Source organism: Lampris incognitus, chromosome 11, assembly GCF_029633865.1.
Source record: "Lampris incognitus isolate fLamInc1 chromosome 11, fLamInc1.hap2, whole genome shotgun sequence".
Lineage (NCBI taxonomy): Eukaryota > Metazoa > Chordata > Actinopteri > Lampriformes > Lampridae > Lampris > Lampris incognitus.
The window spans coordinates 13,069,818-13,093,459 of NC_079221.1; the positions used below are offsets into that span (position 1 = coordinate 13,069,818).

Consider the following 23,642-nt stretch of genomic DNA (forward strand, 5'->3'; position numbering starts at 1 on the left):
AAGGAGCAGCTTTGAAGAGGGAGGGTAAGCGCAGCGGAGGAACGGCAGTACTGAAAGAAGATAGAGAATGGCTGTCCCCCCTCTCTCTCTCTTGCTCTCTCTCTCTCTCGCTCCGCTCAAAGACAGGATTAAACACTCGTCTCCCCTCTGAGCTGGCTGCCACACAGAGCGAGGAACGGGACAGACGGAGGGAGAGCCGGGGCTGTGACGGAGAGGGGTTTAAGGTGGGATTGATGGGGAAGAGCAGCGCGATGGCAGAAAGAGTGAGATAAAAAAAGAAAAATCAGAGCGAGGGATGACAGGGAGCTCAGCGCGTTTCGGGGCTAACGGAAAAAGGCGTGGGCCAAGAACAAGAGACAAAGCAACGGCGAGAGAGAGAGAGAGAGAGAGAGAGAGACAAACGGAACAAATCAGACCGGGATTTAGATGAACCCTCTTTCTCACCAGCAGAAAGCTTGGCTCTTTTCTCCGGGTGGGATATCCGCTCCTCTTCCTCCCTTGCTGCCTCCTCCTCCTCCTTCTCCTCCTCTTCTGCTCGGAGGCCCGGGGGGCATTTCCTGATGGCTCCCAGGCCAGTGCCCACCTTCTCTGGAAAGTGCCCGTTTGCCGGTGCCAAGATGGGAGGTGCAACAATGTCCTCCCTCAGCCTCCCCTCTGGCCTTCCCTGCCCCCCCCTCCCGTGCCCCCGGCCCCGCCGGCAGCAGCTCCCTGTGGCCCCCGCACCTCTGCAGAACTGGAACTCTGTTATTACCATAAACTGGACGAATACCTGGGGGGTGGGGTGGGGGGTGGGGGGGGGAGAGAGAGGATTTGCATTTTAAAACAGCTCTTTATTTAGCGAGAAACAAACAATGACACCTATTTATTTATTTAGTTTTTATAGCGGTGGTCGAGCGAGAGAGACAGGAAAGGCAGGGGAGAGAGAGAGAGAGAGGACGAAATGCAGCAAAGGGCCCGGGACCAGATTCGTACCCAGGCTGCTGCAGGAAGTACTCAGCCTCACGTGGTACCCCCCTCTACCAGGTGACCCACCGGGGCGCCCCAACATCTTTTTTTTTAGATAATATTAACTGTCACTCTTTCACATCAGCGTGTCTGTAAAAAAGGGTCTTCCATCACAGAGGCCCAGACCAGCGCTGGGCGTTACTCACAAAACCCAGTATCAGGATATTTTTCACTGAATACGTCCACATAGAGAATGTGACTACAATATTTAGCGGGTGACTACTGGTGCTTTCATGAGATAGTTACACACAACAGAAAGCGTAGATAAAGGGTCATTAGTAACGTGGATCTGACGAACAAGCAGGGGGAGACATTCATTACTCATGTCACTAAAAACAGTGGGATAAGTTCAGAAAGCGGTCCGTCTTTACTGGAACACAACCTTTAAGACCAGGGAATGACAACGTTTAAGTTATATCACCGGATCACCACAACCACAATCCACAACACAACCAGTCTCAGATCACCAGACCAGTATCGTATTGCCCAGCTCTACTCCAGATCGATCCGAAGCTCAAGAGACAGACACAAAGAAAGAAGAAGAGACAGACAGACAGACAGACAGACAGACAGGCAGACAGACAAATAGACTGGAAATTGCTCCTCATTTTTCAAAAACGTCCAATTCAGAAACGGCTGAATCCAGGCACACCCTGACTCATACCTCATTGAGGCTCTTGAATCGAAGCTCTTCGGTCCCCCCCCCCCCTTTTTTTCTCCCCGGTTGTATCCCGGCCAATTACCCCACTCCTCCGAGCCGTCCCCGGTCGCTGCTCCACCCCCCCTCTGCGATCCGAGGAAGGTCTGCAGACTACCCACACGTCTCCTCCGATCCATGTGGAGTCCGCCAGTCGCTTCTTTTCACCTGACAGTGAGGAGTTTCCCCGGGGGGACATAGCGCGTGGGAGGATCATGCTATTCCCCTCCCCCCTTCTTGAACAGGTGCCCCGACTGACCAGAGGAGGCGCTAGTGCAGCGACCAGGACACATACCCACATCTGGCTTCCCACCCGCAGACACGGCCAACTGTGTCTGCAGGGACACCCGACCAAGCCGGAGGCGACACGGGGATTCGAAACCGGCGATCCCTGTGTTGATAGGCAACGGACTAGACCGCTACGCTACGCTACCCTACCGCGGACGCCTTTGTTTTGTTTTTTGTTTTAAATGAAGGAATCAAAAAAATTAATGATGCTCAACCCAGATACGAACCAATGAGAGGGGGAGAGCCATTTGACTTAATTATTGATGCATCCAGAATGTCCTATATGGGAGATGCAATCAAAAATCAATGACGAAGAACAATAATAAAATATTTCTTTTTTTTTTCGACAAGAAAGGCTATTAGACGGCGGGGGGGAGGGGGCAGGGAGACGGGGAGAAAGCGAGGGAAGGACAGACAGACAAACGGAAAGAGACAAGACAGACAGATAGAGAGAGAGGGAACCCGGAGGGGGGGGGGGGGTGTGTGGGGGGGGATATGACTGGTTAAACACCAGCCAGTTTTTATACTCTTTTAAAGACGGGCAGTAAAACTTTGATGGGTTAAAGACTTTTTAATCTGACGTGAGCAGAGCCAACACTCGCGCTTTCCACAGCGAGGAAACATCCTGCGCGTCAATACCCCACCCCACCCCCCAAATCTACGCCCGCCTACCCCACCGCCACCCCCCCAACCTCTGTCCTCCCCCACGGCATGACCGCACCACGCCCCTCCCCTCTCTCACTCGCTCTCTCTTCTCTCTCTCTCGCTCTCGCTCTCTCTCTCTCTCTCTCTCAATGCCATAATTAGGGCTCACACGTCAGCCCCCGCCTCGCTCCAACACACAGCTGGGATCCCAGCCAACTAAGTAACGCCCCCCCCTTTCCGCTGCGCTCTCCCATCCGCTTTTCTCCCCCCCCTGCTTTCGCAGTCGCTGCCCCTCCTCCTCCCTCCCTCCCTCCCTCCCTCGCTCGCTCTCAGCCCGTTCGCTCACGCAATCTCTGCCTCTCTCCTTCCCACCCGAGTCCCTTCTCTCTTTCTCACTCTCTCTTTCGCTCTCGCTCTCTGCACAGATAAGCACAAAAGGCTTCTTGAAAATAAAACTCCCCCTCGCGCCGTCTCCCTCGTGTGTGTGTGTGTGTGTGTGTGTGTGTGCGTTCATGTGAGCGAGAAGATAGCGTCTTTTTAGAGTGACCTGGTCTCGCCTCAGGATTTGCTGCATGTGCGTGCGCACCCATTGTGTCTGTACGTACACGTGTGCGCGCACATTATGCACATGTGCATGTGAGCGTGTGTGTGTGTGCGTGTGTGTGTGTGTGTGCGGTGCTGGGTTACTCACCCTCCCTCTCCCCCTGCCTGGTGGTGTGTTGGCAGTGCTCCAGTGCTCGCTCTCTGCGCTGGCTGTCAGCCAGGGCGCGTCCTGCCGGCGCTGCCGGGGCAGACACACACACACTGCCCTCCTTCTCCTTCAGCTCCAGCTCCGAGAACCGCATCATCGCCCGCTGCACACGCACGCACACCCATAGACACGAACAGACGTGCACACACACACACACACACACACATACACACACACACACACACGTGGAAACCCATGAAAACCACTCAACGTCTGCCTGTGCCGCGCGCGCACATACCACACCTCTCTAAACCTCAATCTGGTCTCAACAGCTACCGAAGCGAACATTGCATCAGAAATCACACCGTCTTTTAAAAAAAGCCAACAATTAAAAATAAACACACACACGCGCGCGCGTGCGCACGCATACACACACGCACAAAGGGACAAAGAAGTAGACAGATAAATCACAAGCATGGCATCCAGACATGGGTTAGACTACGGCAGCCACTGTGAGTCCATGCGCTCAGGGGCCTACTCCTGGCATCTCCCTTCCTGAAACATGAACACGGCTAAGAAACATATACGGCTAAGCCCTGAGGCAGAGACAGAGGGGGAGAGAGGGAGGGAGGGAGGGAGGGGGGGAGAGACGGAATAAGAGCACAGGAGAGAGAGAGAGAGAGAGAACAGGGGGAGGAAAAGAGTGTGCAGAGAAAGACAGGAGAGGAGAGAAAGCCTTTCTGAGGGGAAGATGTGATAAGAAAAGTAAGGAACTGACCTCCCAGTTAGCAGCAGGTTGACTTATATTACTCTCCTCTTGTGATATGACTTCCATCTAAGCAATTAGAATGGGGGGGCTCAATATATCTGTCCATCATGTCATGATTTTGTTTTCTTTTCATTTATTTATTGATTTATGTTCAGTATCTTGCTCCCACATATCTTTACACAGTCAACAACAGGCATCCGAAGGCTCCCAAAAAGCAACAACACACAATGGAATGAGTCAACAGGTCAATAATTAGCAACGGCAAAACTATCAAATGATCCCTGAACTGAAGGCAAATTTTTAAAAAGTGTTCCAAGTCGGCTTTTTTGCTTCCAAACAGGGGGGGGGGGGCGAGATCATTTATTTCAGCCGTCTCGTTTTGTTTATGAATTTCTTTATGTCCAAATAAACTGATCCAACGTGTAAATGTCCAGACATTAGAGCACTTGATAGCTTTGCGTCGCAGCTCTGCATCAGCAAGCATGACACAGACAAACCACAGGATTCAAGGGTGTGTTAACAACATATGCAACATATGACAGACATGTGCAACCTCTTAACGGAGCCGCCGCGCCGTAGAACAAAACAGCGCACGGCTCACTTATTTAAGTTTCTTCTCTTTAAGTTCGAGCAGACGACTCAAGAGATCGCCGCCGGGGGAAAAAAAAAAAAAGAAAAGAAAGAAATTGGCTGAGCAGGCTTGTGAAACGGAGCTGAACGGCTGGTGGCACACCGCGGGGGGGGCGTTTTTGGGGAATTGGGCATCTGCCTGTATGTGTTCCTAGACGTCGTGTGATGTGTTTGAGGAGCCGGGGTGCATTAGTTGAGGGGGTGGGGGGGGTGTTATGGTGTGGGATGGCGACCAGGCAGAGCGGGACTGGTGTTCTTAAGGGGTGGAGGGGGTGGCAGAAGCGGGTAACCTAACACGGGGCCCCAGAGAGGGTTTTGCCCCCGGTTTTTAAGCACACAGCGACCCCTCTCCTCTCGGCTCACCTATGGGTTAAGCATAGCCAGAGGCAGTGCGATCCGTGAAGCTGACACAGTCACGCTGCCCTACTATACGTCTCTATGGCGCTGTCAGCACTGACACGCTTTAGCCCCCAAGCCCCCCCACACACACACCCACACATACAACACATGCATATATGGAATCATACACAAGTACACACACACACACACACGCCGCACCACGAAATAACCTTTACTCTGGCCGCTCCCTAATCACCATACAGAGACGGCAGTCTTGGTTAATCTTTGAACTGCCCTCCATCTAGCCGGCTTACCGCCGAAAAGGACTTCACTTGTCTTTGCACATGCTTAAAAGGGAAACTCTGGCATTCTTCTTTTTTTTAACCTAAGCCCTTTTTCCCCCCTATAGTTGGGAGTCAAGGGATGGGAAGCGTAATCTTTTAAAATGGCTTGGTACTACGCAAGCTAGCATCAGCTGATTGCCGCGCATCAACAAGCGTCCATTAAAACGTCCATTAAAATAGCTCTTTTTTTTGGGTGCTAACATGCTTAGAAGGTTATGAGTGGTGTCTTAAGAGCCTTAGCTACAATATTGATCATTGAATTACACAGCTATCAATCCATTTCTAACCTGGAGCAGAAGTCTCCCCCTGTAACCCTGCGAGGAGTGAATTGTTGCAGGGAGACAACAGTGGAAGTGTAAGAGAGTAAGAGAGAAGTGCAAAAAAAGAAAATGTAATAAAGGTCTATCATTTGCACTGACTGACTGTACAAGGGTTGTCTTTTCATAATGGAAGGTTTTCAGCCTCCTCAAAAACATTCTGAGGCTAATAGTGCCGAAAAAAAGAGCTCTTTTAGTGGACGTAATCTGGCAAGTACTACTGGCCTGAAGGACTACATTGCAGCTTGGTGTGCAGCAGATGGCTGATGCTACCTTGCTCAATATTGAACCAATTTAAAAAGATCCTGCTACTCATCACTCGGTTTGACTCCTAATGATAAGAAAAAAAGGGCTTAGGTTAAAAAATACCGGAGTTTTCCATTACACAGCCAATGGCGGACTAAGGGGTAGGACAGGATTCTGGCCATGGCAATAACATGACAGCAACTGTATTATTTTAAACTGTGTTGTAAATTGTAGTTCAGCCAAGTCACGAGGCGTTCATCCTACAGACATTTCCAACGACTGTGAAAATTATATGGGGTGAGAAAGCGTCCCTGGCTGACAGAAGTGTTTCGGGTTGGATTTCTGCTTGTGATGGTTTGTGATCGAAACAAATGTGTTACAGAAGTCTCGGCTTGAAATCACCTCCCCCAGGCCCTCCCCACTCCCTCCCAGAGCCCGATATAGACCCACGTGTTAACGGCCTCACCTGCAGGGCTCTCTGTTCACGGCTCAGCTTGCTGGAGTCAGCGTACAGCTCAGTGGTGACACACTTGAAGCGGTCGCCAACATAGCCTGAGGAGTTAGCTATCCTCTTTGCCAGGCTGGATCTCCGGGAGCTTTTGGATGAGGTCTGATTGCCCTCCTCCTCCTCTTCTTCGCCATGAGATTCCTCTAGGTCAACAAGACTGTCTTCCATCTCTGTCTCATTTTCACGCTCCCCGTGTTTGTCTACATCCGTGTAGCTCTGGATAGGATGAAGAGGGGCTCGCCGGTCCCCGTCTCCTGGCTCCTTTCCAGAGCTGCGCTCCCCGGAGGTGCGGGCACAGCGTAAGGTGCTCTGGTCCTGGTCTCCAGGGTCTGAGGCAGGGCTCTGCTCCTCAGGACTCTTCTCGACCCAGTGGGCCTGCCCTGGGGATCTGGGAGGTGGGCTGGACGTCACAGCAGGACAGCCAGTATCCAGGGACAGCCTTGGTTTTGTAAAAAGAGTCTCTAGTTGCCTGTCACTGTGGTTGGGCTTTACAATAGAGCTTTGACTGGTGTGACTGGGATGATGGGAGGGATGGTGTTGGTTTTTTGGCTCATATTCACCCTTTGTCTGATTTTGGTTGCTGTGGTAACATTCATTTTGGTTTATCTTAACACCGGGTACAGGAGGGGTAGACTCCATGTCTGTGTCTGAGTGAACAAGGTCGATGCAAACAATCTTCTCTCTGGAGGATGCAGACGAAGAGGGAGGTTTTGCCTGATTACCAGCCAGCTCCCCCGCTTCCCTCTCAGGTTTCATTTGGCTGCGTTCCCCTACTTCCATCCCACCGTGGCGGTCTCTGTGACCTCCATGTTCACTGACAGGGCCCCTGGGCTTCTCTGGTCCCCTGGGCTTGACACTTACATCGCCCCTTTCCTGGGCCTTGGTGTCTGTGTGTGGCTGCATCAGTGGATGGGTCATTTCCTGGGAGTTATAGGTGAGGTACTCCCCTCCAGGGCCGGCTGGGAGGTTGTGGTAGGGTATGGGGTGTTTGGTTGCAAGGTGAGCTGGGTAAAGACTGTTGCTGCCCAACAAGACAGGGTGAGGGTAGACAGGGCCTTTCCCCGCCAAAGGAAGTGAGTGGAGGGCCATGCCATCAGGAATTGAGTAGTGCAGATATCTGTTGGCAAAGGCCAAACTGTGGTTCAGGTATGCACTGTTCTGAGGAAGGTAAAGGTGATCTGGCGGATGACCATTCTCCAGACAGGGCCTTTTGTATGAGGTCACCTCCGGAGCCATTTCTCCTCTCTTAGAGGTTTGGGAGGACTTTTCTGTGGCTTCTCTGTGATGACCCAGAACTGGAGGATGTTCTGAGTGGTTGGGGCTGTGTTTGGCCCAATCACCATTGGGTTTGGGGGAGTGGGGTCTGGAGGTGACCAGAGAGGAGGATACATTATGGTTTGGCTCTCCTATCCTGGGACAAGACGAACTGCGTTGCTGGGGGAGGACTCTCTCCAAGCCTTTGTGTTTGATGACAGAGGGAGAGGAGACTTTGGCTTGGGGAGGGCAGATATCTGGGTTGGGTCGTGGCGAGGAGGGCAGGCCGGGGGTGTGCTGTGTGTGGGAAGGAGAGGGAGTGGGCACCACCCAGGATGAGTGTAAAGTGCTGATTATCTCTGGCCTGTCAGAGGCCTTGGAGGAAGTGCTGCTGACCACAGAGGGAGGGAGGGAAGGAGGAGACATCGACAGGGTCTCCTTTAAGAGCTCTCGGCTGGGGGGAAGTCCATAGCGTATCCCTGGAGCCAAAGCATCCATCTTGACAGAGAATCCATTTGGTGGAAGGCCAAACTCAAGCATCCTCCCAGACAAGTCCAGGGGCTTCTCTGTTGGGTCTTTGGTGGCTGACCTTTCAAAGTTGGGTTTGGAGGGGGACCTGCTTGGTCTTTTCTCACCTCTGCTCTCAGGAGCCGGATCTCTGGGTCTGGGTTTGTGGGGACTTGGCCGTGCTGGAGAGGGTTGCTCTGGTGCCATACTGCTCACAGAGAATGAGTGAGACATGGACTGGGAGTTGGAGGCAGATAGACAAGAGGTGGAGGAGGTGGGTGGCTGCACTATTCTAGGAACTGGTCTTTGTAAGTCCAGGGAACTGTCAATGAGAGCAGGAGGTGGAGGCTGGGGGAGGCGAGAAGAGGCATGAGGAGAAGAATCAATGGGAAGGCTGCTGCCATTTGCACCACTGTTACTGCCAGCACCATTACTACCACCACTAGAAATACTATTACTACTGTTGTTGCTGCTGCTGGCACCCTTACTGGAGGTGGGCCTGCTTGGTTTGCTGCACCTACTGGGAGATCTGTCCCTGTCAGCGATGGTCTGCTGGTGCTGAGGGAGAGAGGATGGTTGGTGGAGCTGCTGTCCATAGGGAGAGCCGACATTTAGCCCCTTGTCCTGGCAGTGCACCAGAGAAGTGGGGGCCACTGTAACAGTGGGGATCCTCATAGGAGGAGCCACCAGGGGGGAAGAGATGGGGGAGGGAGGGTAGGGAGACATATAGTAGAGCCTTTCAGCTGTAGAGGCTGCGGTAGCAGGGTTCACAGTGCTGCCCTGGGCAGCACACAGAGACTGGTAGGCCAGGTGCTGGGGCAGATAGGGGCTTGGTTGGCTGAGCAGGGAGGCTTTGTACATGTTCAAAGCTGCGTACTTGGAGGATTCCATAAAGGGATACATGCTTGCTTCATGGTAGGGGCTGAGCCAAGGCAGACGGAGGTAGCTGCTACCAGGGCCTGCCAAGCTCATTTCAGACGGCTTCTCACCCGGGCCCACTCCTCTGCGCTCAAGGCCGAGGCCTTCAGCCCCAGGCACCAGCATGGGTTTGTGGAGGGGTGGCGGGGTGCCCTTGTAGAGGCCCAGGTATCCATTGGTGGGCTTGCGACTGTCCATAGAGCCATCAGGCTTGTAAATGAGCTCGGGGAGACCGTCCCTTCCATACCCGAGGGGGAGAGCCGCTCCTTCACGACTCTTCTCTGTTGGCAGCGCTCGTATCCCTGGGTACACCACCCCACTGTGAAGGCGAAGACCGTCGCGCATTAGAGTCCCTCGGTCAAGCCCCATAGCTGCCAGCGGCGTTAACCTTGCATCCACCTGCAGAAAAAAAGAAATTACTCTAGACTTGTCCTACAAGTTCATCTGACACAAAATCACAACTCAGAGAATCCCTTAAATACTATTGTTAGTTTAAATGACCAATTCTAATGTGCACAACTCTTCAGCAGAATAATCACTGCACAACACGTCCAAAATTCAACAAGCAATTGGTTGTCTTGTAATCCAAAAGCTAGATGCTTGCATGCACATGATAAAAACAGAGGGTGTGTGTATTGACAGATAACAGTGAGTCCTGTGTCAGCAGGGTGTAAACGGAGATGATAAAGAGCGGGAGGACTTGCCATATTTTGCGTGATGTGGTTCTCTTGTCTTAGTTCCAGGTTGCTTGGTTTCTCAGCAGAGACATCACGAACAGATGTTGTCCTGTGGAGACGGACAGAAATCAAGCAGTCAGCGCCACAAACGCCTTATGCACCACGCACCGCGCAGCAGCCCTGACATAGGCTAATGGCTCCGGCAGACAATCTCTTTGCGCATCGGTGTTCTCTAAAAGTTCTGAAACATGAAATGTCGAGTTTTTACAAATGGCACATATATTAACGCGTAACAAGAAAATAAACATGCAGGATCACTAATAGTTGCATTCTTGTGAAACGTCGTATGTACATAACAGATGTCAGAACGATGTTGCTACCATGACAGAGAGACAGACAAGACAGCGAGAGAGACAGAGAGAGAGAGACAGAGAGAGCGAGAGAGAAGCGAAGGTGCGACGGAAGAAGAGCATTACGCCAGCAGCTAGAAATACCATTGCCCTTCCTCCCATCCTCACTCGCACACATACACACACACAAAACAGATGCCCACACTGCCCTGCTGAAGAAGTGACGGGAGATTAAAGCACAACTTGCCCCCCCCCTTCCCCATCTTGTCCTCCTCCTCCCCTCCTATCCGTCAACAGCCCTCAGCACCCCCCCTCCCCTTTACGGCCCCTTTCCCGCCCACCCAGAGGGTTAGACGTGCATCTCTTCAGTCACGTTCTCTGCACGTTTTTTTTTCTTCCCTGTACCCTCCTTGACCTACTCTCTCCCCGCGCCTCAGCCAGCGGAGCGAGGGAAGATTAGACATCAGAGAGCGCGGTGGTGGGAGACCATTTACCGCCCGCCAACACGGGGGCCTCGGATCAACAAACACACCACAACACGCGCATGCATTTAACGGAAGTATATGCGCGAGACAAAGAAAACACACACACACACACACACACACACACACACACACACAGAAATGCTCAATTAACAGATTAATCCAGCAGGGTGAAAACACCCAATTTAAAGACGAATAATGAAATAAACACCAAAACAAACGCTCACCTCCAGATTCAAATTCTCGCCATTTTCTTTGTCTGCCGAGTCAATGGAGATTAAAATTGTGTTGATAAATCTACTGTAGAGATTTTCACTGGTTTCAGAATAAAACAACCGTGACTGTTTGTGCACCAATTGAATTTGAACCTTTAAATATTTAGTTGTCATTGGCATTAAAACTATGCTGTCTTTATACTAGTCATAGATTGTTCTCAGATGAACAGTCTATGAACAATCTATAAACAGTTTACGAACAATCAATGAAAATCTATGAACAGCCTATGAACAATCTATGAACAGACTAGGAACAATCTATCAACAGTCTATGAACAATCTATCAACAGTCTATGAAGAATCTATGAACAATCTATAAACAGTCTATGAACAGCCTATGAACAGTCTATCAGCAGTCTATCAACAGTCTATGAACAATCTATCAACAGTCTATGAACAGTCTATGAACAATCTATGAACAGTCTATGAACAATCTATGAACAGTGGTTCTACCACTGGAGAATCCCATCCGTTACATGCCAACTTTAACATTTAACATGTTAAATCACTTGACACTTTGACGACCCCTATATGGGCAAATTCCAACAAAACAGGCTTCAGCCATGTTATTTGCAGAAATGCAAGCAGATAGCACAGACTATAACCAACTGTGGGCAACTGATAAGATGATACACAGACATGTCTTGGCTGCAGCATGAAGCCACATTCCACATTAAGTCTATCTTGTTTACTCCTGCATAACCAACCAGTGGATGTCACAAAGTCATGATGACTAACTAAGAATATATATATAAAACAAAAACAAAAAAAACCACGTCCTGCGGAGCCAATGTGACGATGAGGTGGGCGACAGAGAGCAGAAAGGTCCCTAATATAGTAAAGTGAAGCACGGTGGAGCTCGGCAGTGCTGAGAGCAGCAGTGAGACTCTGCTCCTCCATCATCGGAAAGAAACGCCTCTGAGCCGCTGGCACGCCACTTTTATTACCGTGACCTCCAGCCCATTAATCACCCTCCCGGCCGCCTGGCTACCCCCACCACCGCCATCACCACCCCTCCACCCCCACCCACCCCCCTCGGCGGCCTAGCCGGCCTCAACAACATCCGCATGTGACGGAACTAAAACGCTCTGCCTCCCTTGTGTGTTTCCACTGGACGAACAGACATGGTCGTTGAGAGCCTTTCCCACACTGGCATACAGGCCGTGCAACAAATACACAACCCACACACACGAACACACACAGAGGAAATTATTTCACAGACTTGGTCTCCTTGAAGAGAAGCTCAAGAGCCTATAAGCTCACTAGAGATGGAAGATTAAGAAAAACAATATACTAAAAATGAATATTCCTGTGAAAAATAAAAAATAAAAGGGCCACAGCTGAGAGTATTCTGCTCGACTGTCCACATCTCAGCGCAACATCAGACACGTTATATTGGAGGCTGCAAGATGGCCGCATGTGGAGATACAGTTCAAGATACGTGAGAGGAGAGCCAAAATTATTCCGTCGGAGCCTGAGTGTCAAGACGTTATCACTGTGCCCTGCGTGACCCTGGGTCCCTTCAACAACAAAAAACCCCACTGGCCATACTTTGACTGTGCGGACGTATTTTCTCCCGCTGGAGGGACCGAGAGACCTGCGCAGTTTTAGTAGAGTGACTAAGATTATGGGTCGAAACCTGCCTCAACTTTGTTTTCTGCGCTTGACGCTGCAACAGGAACAACTCGCGAATGGCAAACGAAAGCGTCCTTTGGCATATCGCGCGGAGTTCATCCGAACTCCCAAGTAACGTCAGTCAACGCGCCACCAGTTCGACAGCCTATCGTGTTGCACCGCGAGCCATTTTGCACACAAGCTCATGCGCAAACACCCGCGCGAATGCGTAAAAAATACCGCCGTGTGCACCGCTGGTCACTGGTGACGACACCGCCGACGTACTAATCCGACTGCTTATTGTTAAATGCCATGTGCACGTCAGAGAGAGAGAGAGAGCGGGAGGGGGGGGAGAGAGAGAGAGAGAGAGAGAGAGAGAGAGAGAGAGAGAGAGAGAGAGAGAGAGAGAGTTCAACGGGAGGAAAAGGCAGAGCGCGTTGACGCCCATCCCTGCTGCTAAGAATAGTTTGTGCAACAAACAACTCCCGACGGCCATCCAATCCATCACACTGGCCGGCAATGCGAGCGAGCAGGCGGGCGGGCGGGCGGGCAGGCGGGCGGGCGGGGGGGGGGGAGGAGGAGGAGCGAGGCGGACCGGGCTGCGTTTATAAAACAGACCGCTGGAGCGGAGCCCGATTCGCACCATTAAACCGAAAACCACCGGGTGTTTTTTAGCGTGTTTCGGGGCCCTGCATGTCCAGTCGTTGTAGGCTGTTGTAATGCTTTGCAGGGAGGGAGGCGCGAAACGGTCGGAGGGACAGACAGAAAGAAAGAGAGAATGGCGCTAGAGAGAGAGAGAGAGAGAGAGAGAGAGAGAGAGAGAGAGAGAGAGAGAGAGAAAAAGTGAGAAAATGGAGTGCTCTCTAGCCTCCTCTCACTGTCGGGACTTGAACTCTCTTTGACCTGTGATACGTGGCGGAGCAAACACCGACCAGGGCCGACCCGCTTCTCGTTGCGTGCGGCGCGTTGTGTGTGTGCGCGTGCGCGTGCCGAAGTGCAAATTTGCGAGAGAGACAGGCGCCAATCAGCATTGGCAAACTGACAGCACATGCGTGGACCCCCCCCCGGGTCATCAAAATGCGTTGGGTTTCTGACCTGCAACAACACGTTTATTTGCTGGGCGGCGGAGAGGAGCCGTGCGGAGCCGGGCCGTGCTATAAAGTGAGCTGGAGTGTAGGCGCCCTCCTGCTCTTTGTCCCTGGCGCTCCGCCAAGCTCTCTCTCTGAAGCGCAGAGCGCCGATCGACTCTAAAAAAAATGCAGTGTGACGCAGGATAATCTCCGCAGCGACGGGGGTGGGGTGGGGATAAACACGGATTAAATGCACACACACACACACACACACACACACCACCCCGGCGCTGTGTGTGTGTGTGCGTGCATGCGCGCGCGGCGCGTCCAAAACGGAAGGAATGCAGCACATACCGCCGGTGAACAAAAACATAAATCAGCGGAAGCAAATCTCGGAAAAAGGCACGTCTCTCTTTTTGCACACTCGGTAAATTAGCTGAGACCAAAGCCATGCTAACTACAAGCGAACAATTTATGCGTCCCCCCCCCCCTCTCCCCAAATACATCCTCCCTAATGTGTGCATCCGAGTGGAGAGTCGAGGAAAGAGACAGAGAGAAAGAAAGAGAGAGAGAGGGGGGGGGGGGTTGGAGGGTGCAGGGTGGGCTGGCTGGCTGCAGCGAGGGAGTGAAGGGGAGTCTAGGAGGAGCCAACGGCGGGTCCTCAGCTGTCACATTATTAGCGGGCGGTTGTAAACAAGGCCCCGCGTCCTCTCGGACCGATACACAGCCGCATGCAAGTCGGTACACGGGACAGCCCCCCCTTCCCCCCCCCCCGCCTCGGCAGCACGGCCGTCAACAACGGCGACATTGTGTGTGTGGCCCCGTGCTGTCACTAGAGAACGGCCGACCACTGCTGAACTGGTCCTATTCATCCCACGCCAATGGAGGACTAAATGGGCCTTTATGTCTCCGAAGGGGTCGATTGTAAAGAGGGATGCGCATATACGAGTCGCCTCGCATTTATCAGGGTTTCTCGACTTTTCTTTGAAATGCGAGAGTTTCACCAAATGAACATTTCTAATCACCTAAAAGCCCGATAAAGCGAAGACCGGCCACCCCTGCCTCCGTTACGGCCCAATCAGATCGGGAGAATTAGGTTTTTAGGATCAGAACATCCGATATACGTGTCGTTTTTTGTTTATTTTTTTGTTTTTGTTTTTCGGACGGGGGGGGGCTAGTTTTAGTTAATGTGGTAAATAGCCTGAAAGAGTATTTGGAAGCTAAATCAATGTCACCGTAGGCTCCGAATTATAAGTACAGCCTACTATATATAGCCTTCATACGGCCTGCAAATAACTCGTTCCTGGATCCGTAAAGACCTGGAGGAGCGGCGGTGTAATAAACTATCACCATCAGCTGTCTGGCAGATTTCGTCAGATAGATGCCCGAGGCACCGCCATCTAAAAACAAACGAGGCCGCTTGATCAAGATGGGGCCTGTAGAGACGGGAAGGAGCGAGGTGATGATGTGTCATCGTTATTCTAGAAAACTCTCTTCCTACGGGCCACAGCAAGGTCACTTACCCGCCTGAACGAGAACTTCATTCGGACCGGGGCGGAGGCGCAACGGGGACGCGGTTTCGAGTTGGTCACGTCGCCTGCCGTCAACGAAAAGAACAGGACCGACGGTTCGTCACAGGCTGATAGACAAGCTGGATACATGCGGGCCGTTTTTTTTGGACGCACAGGGCCGCAGGACCCCGTCCTCTCTCTAACTCATTCACTCAAACGGACGGCCGGTCTCGTATTATTTAGCCCGTTGCAAGGCATTAAAGATTTTGCGTTTTTTAAATGGTTGTCAGCCGTCACTGTTTGAAAAAAAGGTCAACATCTTTTCTGCCCCGCCCCGCCCCTCCCCCACCACCATTATGTTCTTACTTAGCGTCTCCTTTGTACTTATCGCTTGGTGTTGGCCATGTGGGTTCGCCCAGGTAGGATTTCACAGGACACAGATGTAAGTCAGACGTCCTCTATCACCTTTAACCTGCTCAAACAAACCAATCTTTAGATAAACGTTTCTAAGCGTTTCTGATGTGTCAGCTTTGTTTTTCTGGGTCGTCCGTTAGCTAAACGCGTGATTCAGACAAGCTAACGTTAGCTTAGCTGAACCGCTGCTAAAGCGTCGGTTTCACAACGTTAAGCGTCTGGTCAGGATATGATGTAAATGGGGCGCCCGGGGAACGGAGCGGTCTATACCGTTGCCTACCAACACGGGGGTCGCCGGTTCGAATCCCTGTGTCACCTCCGGCTTGGTCGGGCGTCCCTACAGACACAATTGGCCGTGTCTGCGGGTGGGAAGCCGGATGTGGGTATGTGTCCTGGTCGCTGCGCTAGCGCCTCCTCTGGTCGGTAGGGGCGCCTGTTTGGGGGGGGGACTGGGGGGGGGGCGGAATAGCGTGATCCTTCCACGCGCTACATCCTCCTGGCGAAACGCCTCACTGTCAGGTGAGAAGAAGCGGCTGGTGACTCTACATGTATCGGAGGAGACATGTGGTAGTCTGCAGCCCTCACCGGATCGGCAGAGGGGGTGGAGCAGCGACCGGGCCGGCTCGGAAGAGTGGGGTAATTGGCCGGATACAATTGGGGAGAAAAAAAGGGGGGGCGGATATGATGTAATTAACATGTAATGTTGGATACTCAATTTAAGCGTGTAGTCGGCACTAGACCTGCCTCATGTTACAAACTTAAAGCAAGGTTCTCTCGCTCTGTGTGTGCGCGCGCGCACGTGCGCGCGTACGAAAAAACAGGCGATGAAAGTACCGTAAAGCTCGTAATAGCTACAACTCTTTACGTCATTTCGTATAAACAGTCGTGTTGTGTATCCATGATGCTCTGTGTTAACAGAATCAGACTATTCTATCTATATACGTGTACGCTATCTACAGACGCTATCTATATATGTAAATCTATATATGTGTATGCATTTTCACAACCACTTTTAAACCCACTTCGTGTCGTATTTTTGCCCACGCTTCTTTCGAATGTAAAGCAGCCTGCGCCGCGTTTCTTGCTCGGAAGCGGCTATGCAAATGCAGTTAATGAAGTTTGTGTGGGTGTTACGTGTGTTTTATTCTGCCGGGTTGCGCTGGCCGCTGCGCCCGGCGGGGCGGTGACACGTCTCTCTGCGGGGAAGTGATCCGTGCGCTCCAAACCTCAGCGGAACAAAAAGCTTTGTGGAGGAGAGAGAGAGAGCGAGAGAGGGAGAGAGCGAGAGAGGGAGAGAGAGCGAGAGGGAGGGAGGGAGAGAGAAAAAAAAGGCTCTCTCGTTTCAGCGCCGGTGGCTCCCGGGAGGCCTGGACGGAGCACAGCTTCAATCAAACCGTGACGTCTCCTCCGGGAGCCGTGCAGCGCGTGGAAACCAGATCTCTCCGCGCGCCTCCGCTTTTGTTCACATGCACCTCGCATGAGCAACCACGGGCCCCGCGCCGGTGTCGAGATTGTTGTTGTTGTTGTTGTTGTGTGGGATTTTTTTTGTGTATCCCAACACAACATAGATTTCACTGAACGTAAATGGCGTATTAATTATAAACTCAGCGCGATTCATAGATAAAATACTGTAAAGCTGACGGAGGAGTAGACTCGCTAGCCCTTGGCTAACGGAACGGACCATTTAGTCGACTGGTTAATGGAGTCGCCCGTGGTGCGGGGTGACGCGGGGTGACCCGGGTTCCCGTCTCGGATGCGGCGGTTTCCGGCTAACCCCCCCGCCCCCCCCCCCGAGTTCGCAACAACATTAATTGCCTGATTGGTGCATTCTCTTACTTCTGACATTGGAGCGCTTTGTTAATTTGAAACAAGTCGGTTAAAAGCGATCAAAACGGACCCGCGTGTGTCAGGACGGTCAACCGAGGGTTAATCTGTTTAAAACCGGGGCCGTTGCGACTGATTGTCCGTCAGACACACACGCGCACTGACACACTGGCACAAACAGGCCGGAACATCCGTGGCACGGCAGGTCTTGAGTCTGGGGGGGGGGGACGCTGCCTAAAGACACGTCACCCCCCCCCCATTCCTTCAAACCCAGCGTGACCGGGAGCCAGCGTATCTCAAACCGCGTTTACTGAGATCCGTGCGATCCGTCACGTCTAAAATAAAACCGTACGCGTGTCAATCTGCAGCCAGCGTCACTTCCCCCCCTGCCTGCCTGCCGCGGCTCACTGTGACACCTGGAAAACACGTCATCCTCCTCCCGGAGCTCAGCGGCCCGGTGGGATCCACTATAAATAAACCCCCCCGGCCACACAAATTTACAAGCCTTCCCTTCCCGCCAGCGTCCGCGTGCTTTTATCTATGCCTCATTGACACATTAAAGGCCATTCGAGATTTTAGGGAACCAAGCCGTCGTTACACAGCCGGGTGAAAGTTCACCACGTCCGAGAAGGACGGGACCAGAATGACTTGACCCGCACGTTCGCCACGCTGTTTATCTCGCCTCTCGTTGGCGTGAAGGCAACACAATATTACCAAACAGCCAAAGAAAGAGAAAAATATGAGCTCATCTTTTCTGATTTCGGCGTTTAGCCTACCCAAACCTCAGACTCTACCGAACATCTGCAGCTCGTACAAACACCAGGCCTGCATGTTTCTTCTATCACACCAAACCGGAGCCCCCATTACCATAATGTGAGTAAATGTTAGTTGTTGGAGGTCGCTGGGACCCCCCCCCCCCCGACGTCCTCAACACGAGGCCATGCTGCCTTGCACGCCACGTTAGGTGAGGAGTGTTATTGGGCGGCGTACCGGGTTCAACTGGACGCTTTATTTCCCCAACCGGCTCCCTCACTAAGCTCGTCAATGAGCTGGAACCGGCCAATATGAGACAGATCGATCGTCGTAAGAGAGCGTCCCCTAATTAGTGCTTCGGAGGCTGCAGGAGAACTCGGCACAGCGACAGAGGGGCTGGCTGCCCTGCGCGGCGGACGACGAGGCAACAACTGGAGAAGCAGTGGGAACACAACAGTTGGACAACAAGAGGGGCATTGAAGACTGCAGCCGTGGCGCACAGTCATCCGGGACAACACCTGCAGGGCATGGTGACATGGTGGCTGAGGTGATGACAGGACGGCAGGGTGTCCGTCTTCCACCCGCCACACGCAGCAACGACTGTTCCTGTCTGACTACATCGAATCTAAGTCGACACCGAGGTTCTCGGAGGATCTCTATATAGGACGACTAAAACCACCTCCGCCACCTCCTCCGCCTCCCCCCCCTCGCTTATGAGCCACATCGCGGGGATGCCCTCCGGTTGAGTTGAAACCGTGCGGAAAACGGAGCAGCCCGCTCTCCCCCTCGGCATCCAGGGCGAGGCTGAAATCCCGTCTAACCTTGTTTAGCGCAGAAAGCCCGCGAGCACACGCCACACGCACGCAGCACACACACACACAACACACACACGCCTATGGCCGCAAGCGCAAGCGCGCGCACGCGTTTAGACATCGGCTACGCGTTAAGTTCGTCACAACGGAGCCTGGATATCCAATACGGACAAAATCGGTGTCACTTTCTAGTGAAGTAGCACATACACACATACCTATATATATATATAGCTATAGATATATAGCTATATATATATCTATATATATCTATATATATCTATATATCTATATATATATATAAGAATCCCTGGCCAAGTTCTTCTCGCCTCGGTCAGAACTGGTGGGTCTTTCCCGTTGACAGGCCAGCGGTTTAAGGCCAAGATCATTAAAGCTCTGTTATTTATCAACCGCATGCCGCTGCCCCGCCGAAACGCACAAAGACCACCCTATGCGCCCTTCTGAGAAGTGGAACCTTTCCGTCCACACGACACGCACGCAGGCTGTGGCTCCGGCACACCGCCTTTCAATCACACCGGCCCCGGACTTGCGCCGCTAACGAAGAACTTTGTTCGTTAACACACGCACGCACACGTACGCACGCACGCGCGAATTAAAAACTAGAATAGATTTCTTTGCGCGTGCTGTGGGGGTTCCCCCCCCCCGAGCGACCCGACGCGTAGCTCGGTTGGCCGGTTGGGGTTTGTGGTCGTTATTTCGCCTCACCTGGGTAGTGTGCAGTATTTCCAGCCGTCGTCTCTGCACCCAGCTCGACGCCTTGTTCCTGTTTTGCCAAGTTAAGTGCGAGAGCGCTGATCCGTGCGTTACGTTGACTCGCAGCCTGGTTCCGGCCAGTCTGTCCTAAAGCCGACACCTCTAACAGGTTATCCACTTGTCACCGAACTAAAGCATGTGTTCAATAAAACAACTCCTTTTTTTCTTCTTCTTCTTCTTCTTCTCTATATCTGCTGCGTACAGGCAACTCTCCCCATTATCTCTTCAGCGGACTTTTTCTCTCTTTTTTTTTGTTGTTTTCTCGCAAATGTCACTTTGGATTTCCATAAAACCATACAGGGCAACGCGACAATCCTGCGCGGAGAGGGAAACCAGCGGAAGAAGAAAGACCAGATCGTAGAAGTGACAAATTCCGAAAGATTCAAAAAGACAAAAAAAGGATCCTTGCTGGTTGGAGGGTCCCGGGTGTGATGAGGGAAGGGTCCGGGGTGGCGGGGATTAATTCGGCTCTCCCGGTCCTCGCAGCAGCAGCGGCAGCGCCATGTTGGTCTGGTCGGAGCACGCCGTTCCAACAGCCTCCGCGCTCTCTCTCTCTCTCTCTCTCTCGCTCTCTCTCTCTCTCCCGCTCTCTCTCTCTCTCTCGCTCTCTCTCTCTCTCTCTCTCTCTCTCTCTCTCTCACACGCCGCGCTCCATGGCCGCTCTCCGCTCCCGGCGGTCGCCTCCGAACGGGGTCCAATTCCGCGTATTCCGAATGGCGCTGACGTCCCGCGTGTGTGCGTGTGTGTGTGTGTGAGTGTGTGTGTACGTGTGTGTGTGTGGTTTTTTGTCTTCCGATGAGTAGAAAACCAGAAGCAGCGCGGCCGTGGCTCCGGACCGTGTGGCGTGCGAGCGGAGCGCTACACCGGGGAGTGCCGCACCGAACGGTTGAATGCAGCGAGCCGAGCGACTCGCTTCAACTCCCACTCGCGCAGACTCTACCCAGAAGGCCAGTCGGGAGACCGCAATTACCATAAACCTCCAGCACACACACACGCACGCACGCGCACGCGCACGCACATTCACGCGTGTGCGCGCATACACGCACACGTGTAAACTTCAAAACAGGAATAGATTATGGCAGCGAAAGCAGCGGCGCCGACAGACAGACAGACAGGGAGACAGACAGACGGACGGACGGAAAAGAAAGAGAACATGGCTATTAGCTGGTGTATGCGGGGCGGGAGTGTTAATTGGAAACTCCTCTCCACGCAACGGCGGAGGACGGGCTGCGGTGCTCGGGTCGGCGGAAGAGAGAAGTGAAGCGAGTTCGCGGCATCGGAAATGCTCATTTGGGAGCCTGTGAACCACTTTTGTCGCCGGATCAAACCACAGCCCCACGTCACGTGGGCAGCGTAACACGCCGTACCAGCCGATATCCTGCGGTGTATAATACATCACGTGTATACCATCATAAGGAGTATTCTAATAAGAATGGAGGGGTATTTGGTATAAATTAATGAAAGGTGTATTGTGCAGCCACGTTTGTAAGACGTTATAGTGGTGGGCGGTGGTATAGCTTAGCCTACTCATTACTTCTATCCCAAATGGTCACAAGGCTCATACGTATATGAGCACACTATAAATACCTTGCCGAAAGAGATCAAATACGAAACCTTCCCGACCCAAGTGGCGGACCGTTTATTCTGACGGTGCTGCGATGTGGGCTCTGGGTCCACGCGACGTGTTCTCCACCTACGGTGAAGTGGTAAGATATGACCCGGTACAGAGACAATCTGTGTGTGTGTGTGTGTGTGTGTGCGAGCGCGCGTGAAAGAGAGACGGAACGAGAGAGGTTGAGCATACACAGAGAGAGAGAGAGAGACGAGGCGAGCGAGGCTGAGCACATCTGTTAGGGCTCCCATGTCAAGTGAGGGAGGAGGAGGAATATCCAGCCTAAGGTGTGTGATTGTGTGTGTGTGTGTGTGTGTGTGTGTGTGTGTGTGTGTGTGTGTGTGTGTGTGAGAGAGAGAGAGAGCGAGAGAGTAGGTGCAGGAACGAGAGGGCAGCTAGCAAGAGAGTCTGGGTGTATTTGGTGAAACTAGGAGTTGCACACACACACACGCACACACACACATATTCTGGGAAGCGAAACATGTCCAACAGCTAATTGTCCAAAGGTCTGGCGAGAGGAGACATAAAGGACTCTGCTCAGCGGCTCGCAGAGTTGTCGAGGCAAGACTCAGTATAAAACACACACACACACACACACACACACACACACACACACACACACACACACACACACACACGTCATTTGGGTTTACTTCAGGCTAATTAATCTATATGACCTGACAACGTTTATATCCAGTTTACCTGCAGTTCCCACCACATGTTGAGGGCCAACGGTATGTCACATGGGTACTGTAGCGAACCCAGGGGGCAGTAGGGAACCGCCCTAGACCAGGACACAAACCTGGGTCTCCCACGGGCAACCACGTTAACCAGTCGACTAAAGGGTCCGCCCTGTTAGCCAAGGGCCAGCGAGTCTACTCATTCATGCTCGTTACAATACAATGCGAGCCACCGTGTCAGAGAATGAGGACCTAATTGAGGCGACCCCCTCAGATCATCCATTTTAGTGCTATCAGATTACAGACGGTGTGGGTTTGGCGTGGTTAAGGTCAGGCTAAGGGTCTGGGAGGCCGGATGTTAAGGGTTATAACCTGCAGGGTTAAACTAGAGCCGAGTGTGTGTCCTCAATTACGTCCTCATTCATCGATACGTCGGCATGCATCGCGTTCATGTGGCAGGACGGTGGCGATTAACTCGTTTTAGAAACAACAAATAAGTTGTGGGGCCGAGTTCGTTTTTTTTAAGTGTACCTCCTTTGTGAATGGGATGATCTTGAATCCAGTTTGCTGATGACTTGAAGTGAACTGGTCCCGATCCAGCTAAACCACGGTCTCTAAGCGGAGGCGAGTCGGATGAAAGTCACGGCCAGACGGGTCACTGGGACAGAATCTAGAGACGCACCAAAGTCCATGACATGGAGCGTTCACAAATACAGACACCGATGGCCATCCCTAGGCTAACTATCAGGGTCAAAGTTCAAAACATGTTTATGGAAAGACACGGGACCTGAGTGAGACTCTCTCCGTCTAATTTCTCTCTTCCCCCCAGCCACGGCCGTGAGGGCGTAGAAGGCAAATGGCTCTGCCTCGTTCACTGTAAAATGGATCACACTCAGGAACCACAGGGCAAACTGGATTTCTGCCACTGAACAAACACCCACACACACACACCCACACACACACACACGCACACACACAGACGCACACGCACAGACATATGCACGTACACATACTGCTTGAGGTCTGGAGCGCACAAGGCCTTTTTATGACTGCACTTTTACGACTGTGTGTGAACTTTGTGGTTTGAAAACTCAGTCTGAGAGCAGCATGTGCCTTTGAAAGTCTCATGTTGCGAATGGTGACGAAACATTCTCAGACACGCCACATCTGTGATCACCTCCTTCAACCGTATTCTCTGCCTCGCGAGGGAATTAGGCATAGGTGCGGGTGTGTTTCGTGAAAAACCAAAACAGCGGAGGCACGCTCGCGTGCATGTGCCCCGGCCCGGTGCGTAAGAGCAACACTATGGGAGGTCAGAGCGCTCCAGCCATCTGCTGCTGCAATCAGACACTGGAGCGAGGACCTGCACGCACGCACGCACGCACGCAGCCTATGCAAAGGGCAAGCGTACATGCACCCGCACACGTACAGGCAAGCTCGCGCTGCGGGAGCGTATTTAACCAAATATACACACGCTCTCCTCAAACAAAGACAGTCACACACAAAAACACTCTCCCGCTCGCTCGCTCGCTGACACACATCCTGGTAGGGCTGGCAGCCAACACACAAACAAACACGAGGGTTGCGCGCGCGCACGCGCGCATACACACACACAAAAAAAGCCTCACGCACTCGGTCC

At 52.3% G+C, this 23,642-nt stretch overlaps 1 protein-coding gene across 1 annotated transcript in view; it reads right to left on the bottom strand.

The window, feature by feature from the left end:
- bcor (BCL6 corepressor) overlaps positions 1-20,647 on the bottom strand; it is a 28,287-nt gene extending 7,640 nt beyond the window's left edge. The window contains 7 exon segments of the mRNA XM_056289887.1: positions 403-664; positions 696-769; positions 3,327-3,489; positions 4,105-4,161; positions 6,438-9,557; positions 9,863-9,944; positions 19,664-20,647. Coding sequence (XP_056145862.1) covers positions 403-664; positions 696-769; positions 3,327-3,489; positions 4,105-4,161; positions 6,438-9,557; positions 9,863-9,865 — 3,679 coding nt within the window. The 5' untranslated portion in view covers positions 9,866-9,944; positions 19,664-20,647.
- Positions 20,648-23,642: the final 2,995 nt, after the last annotated feature.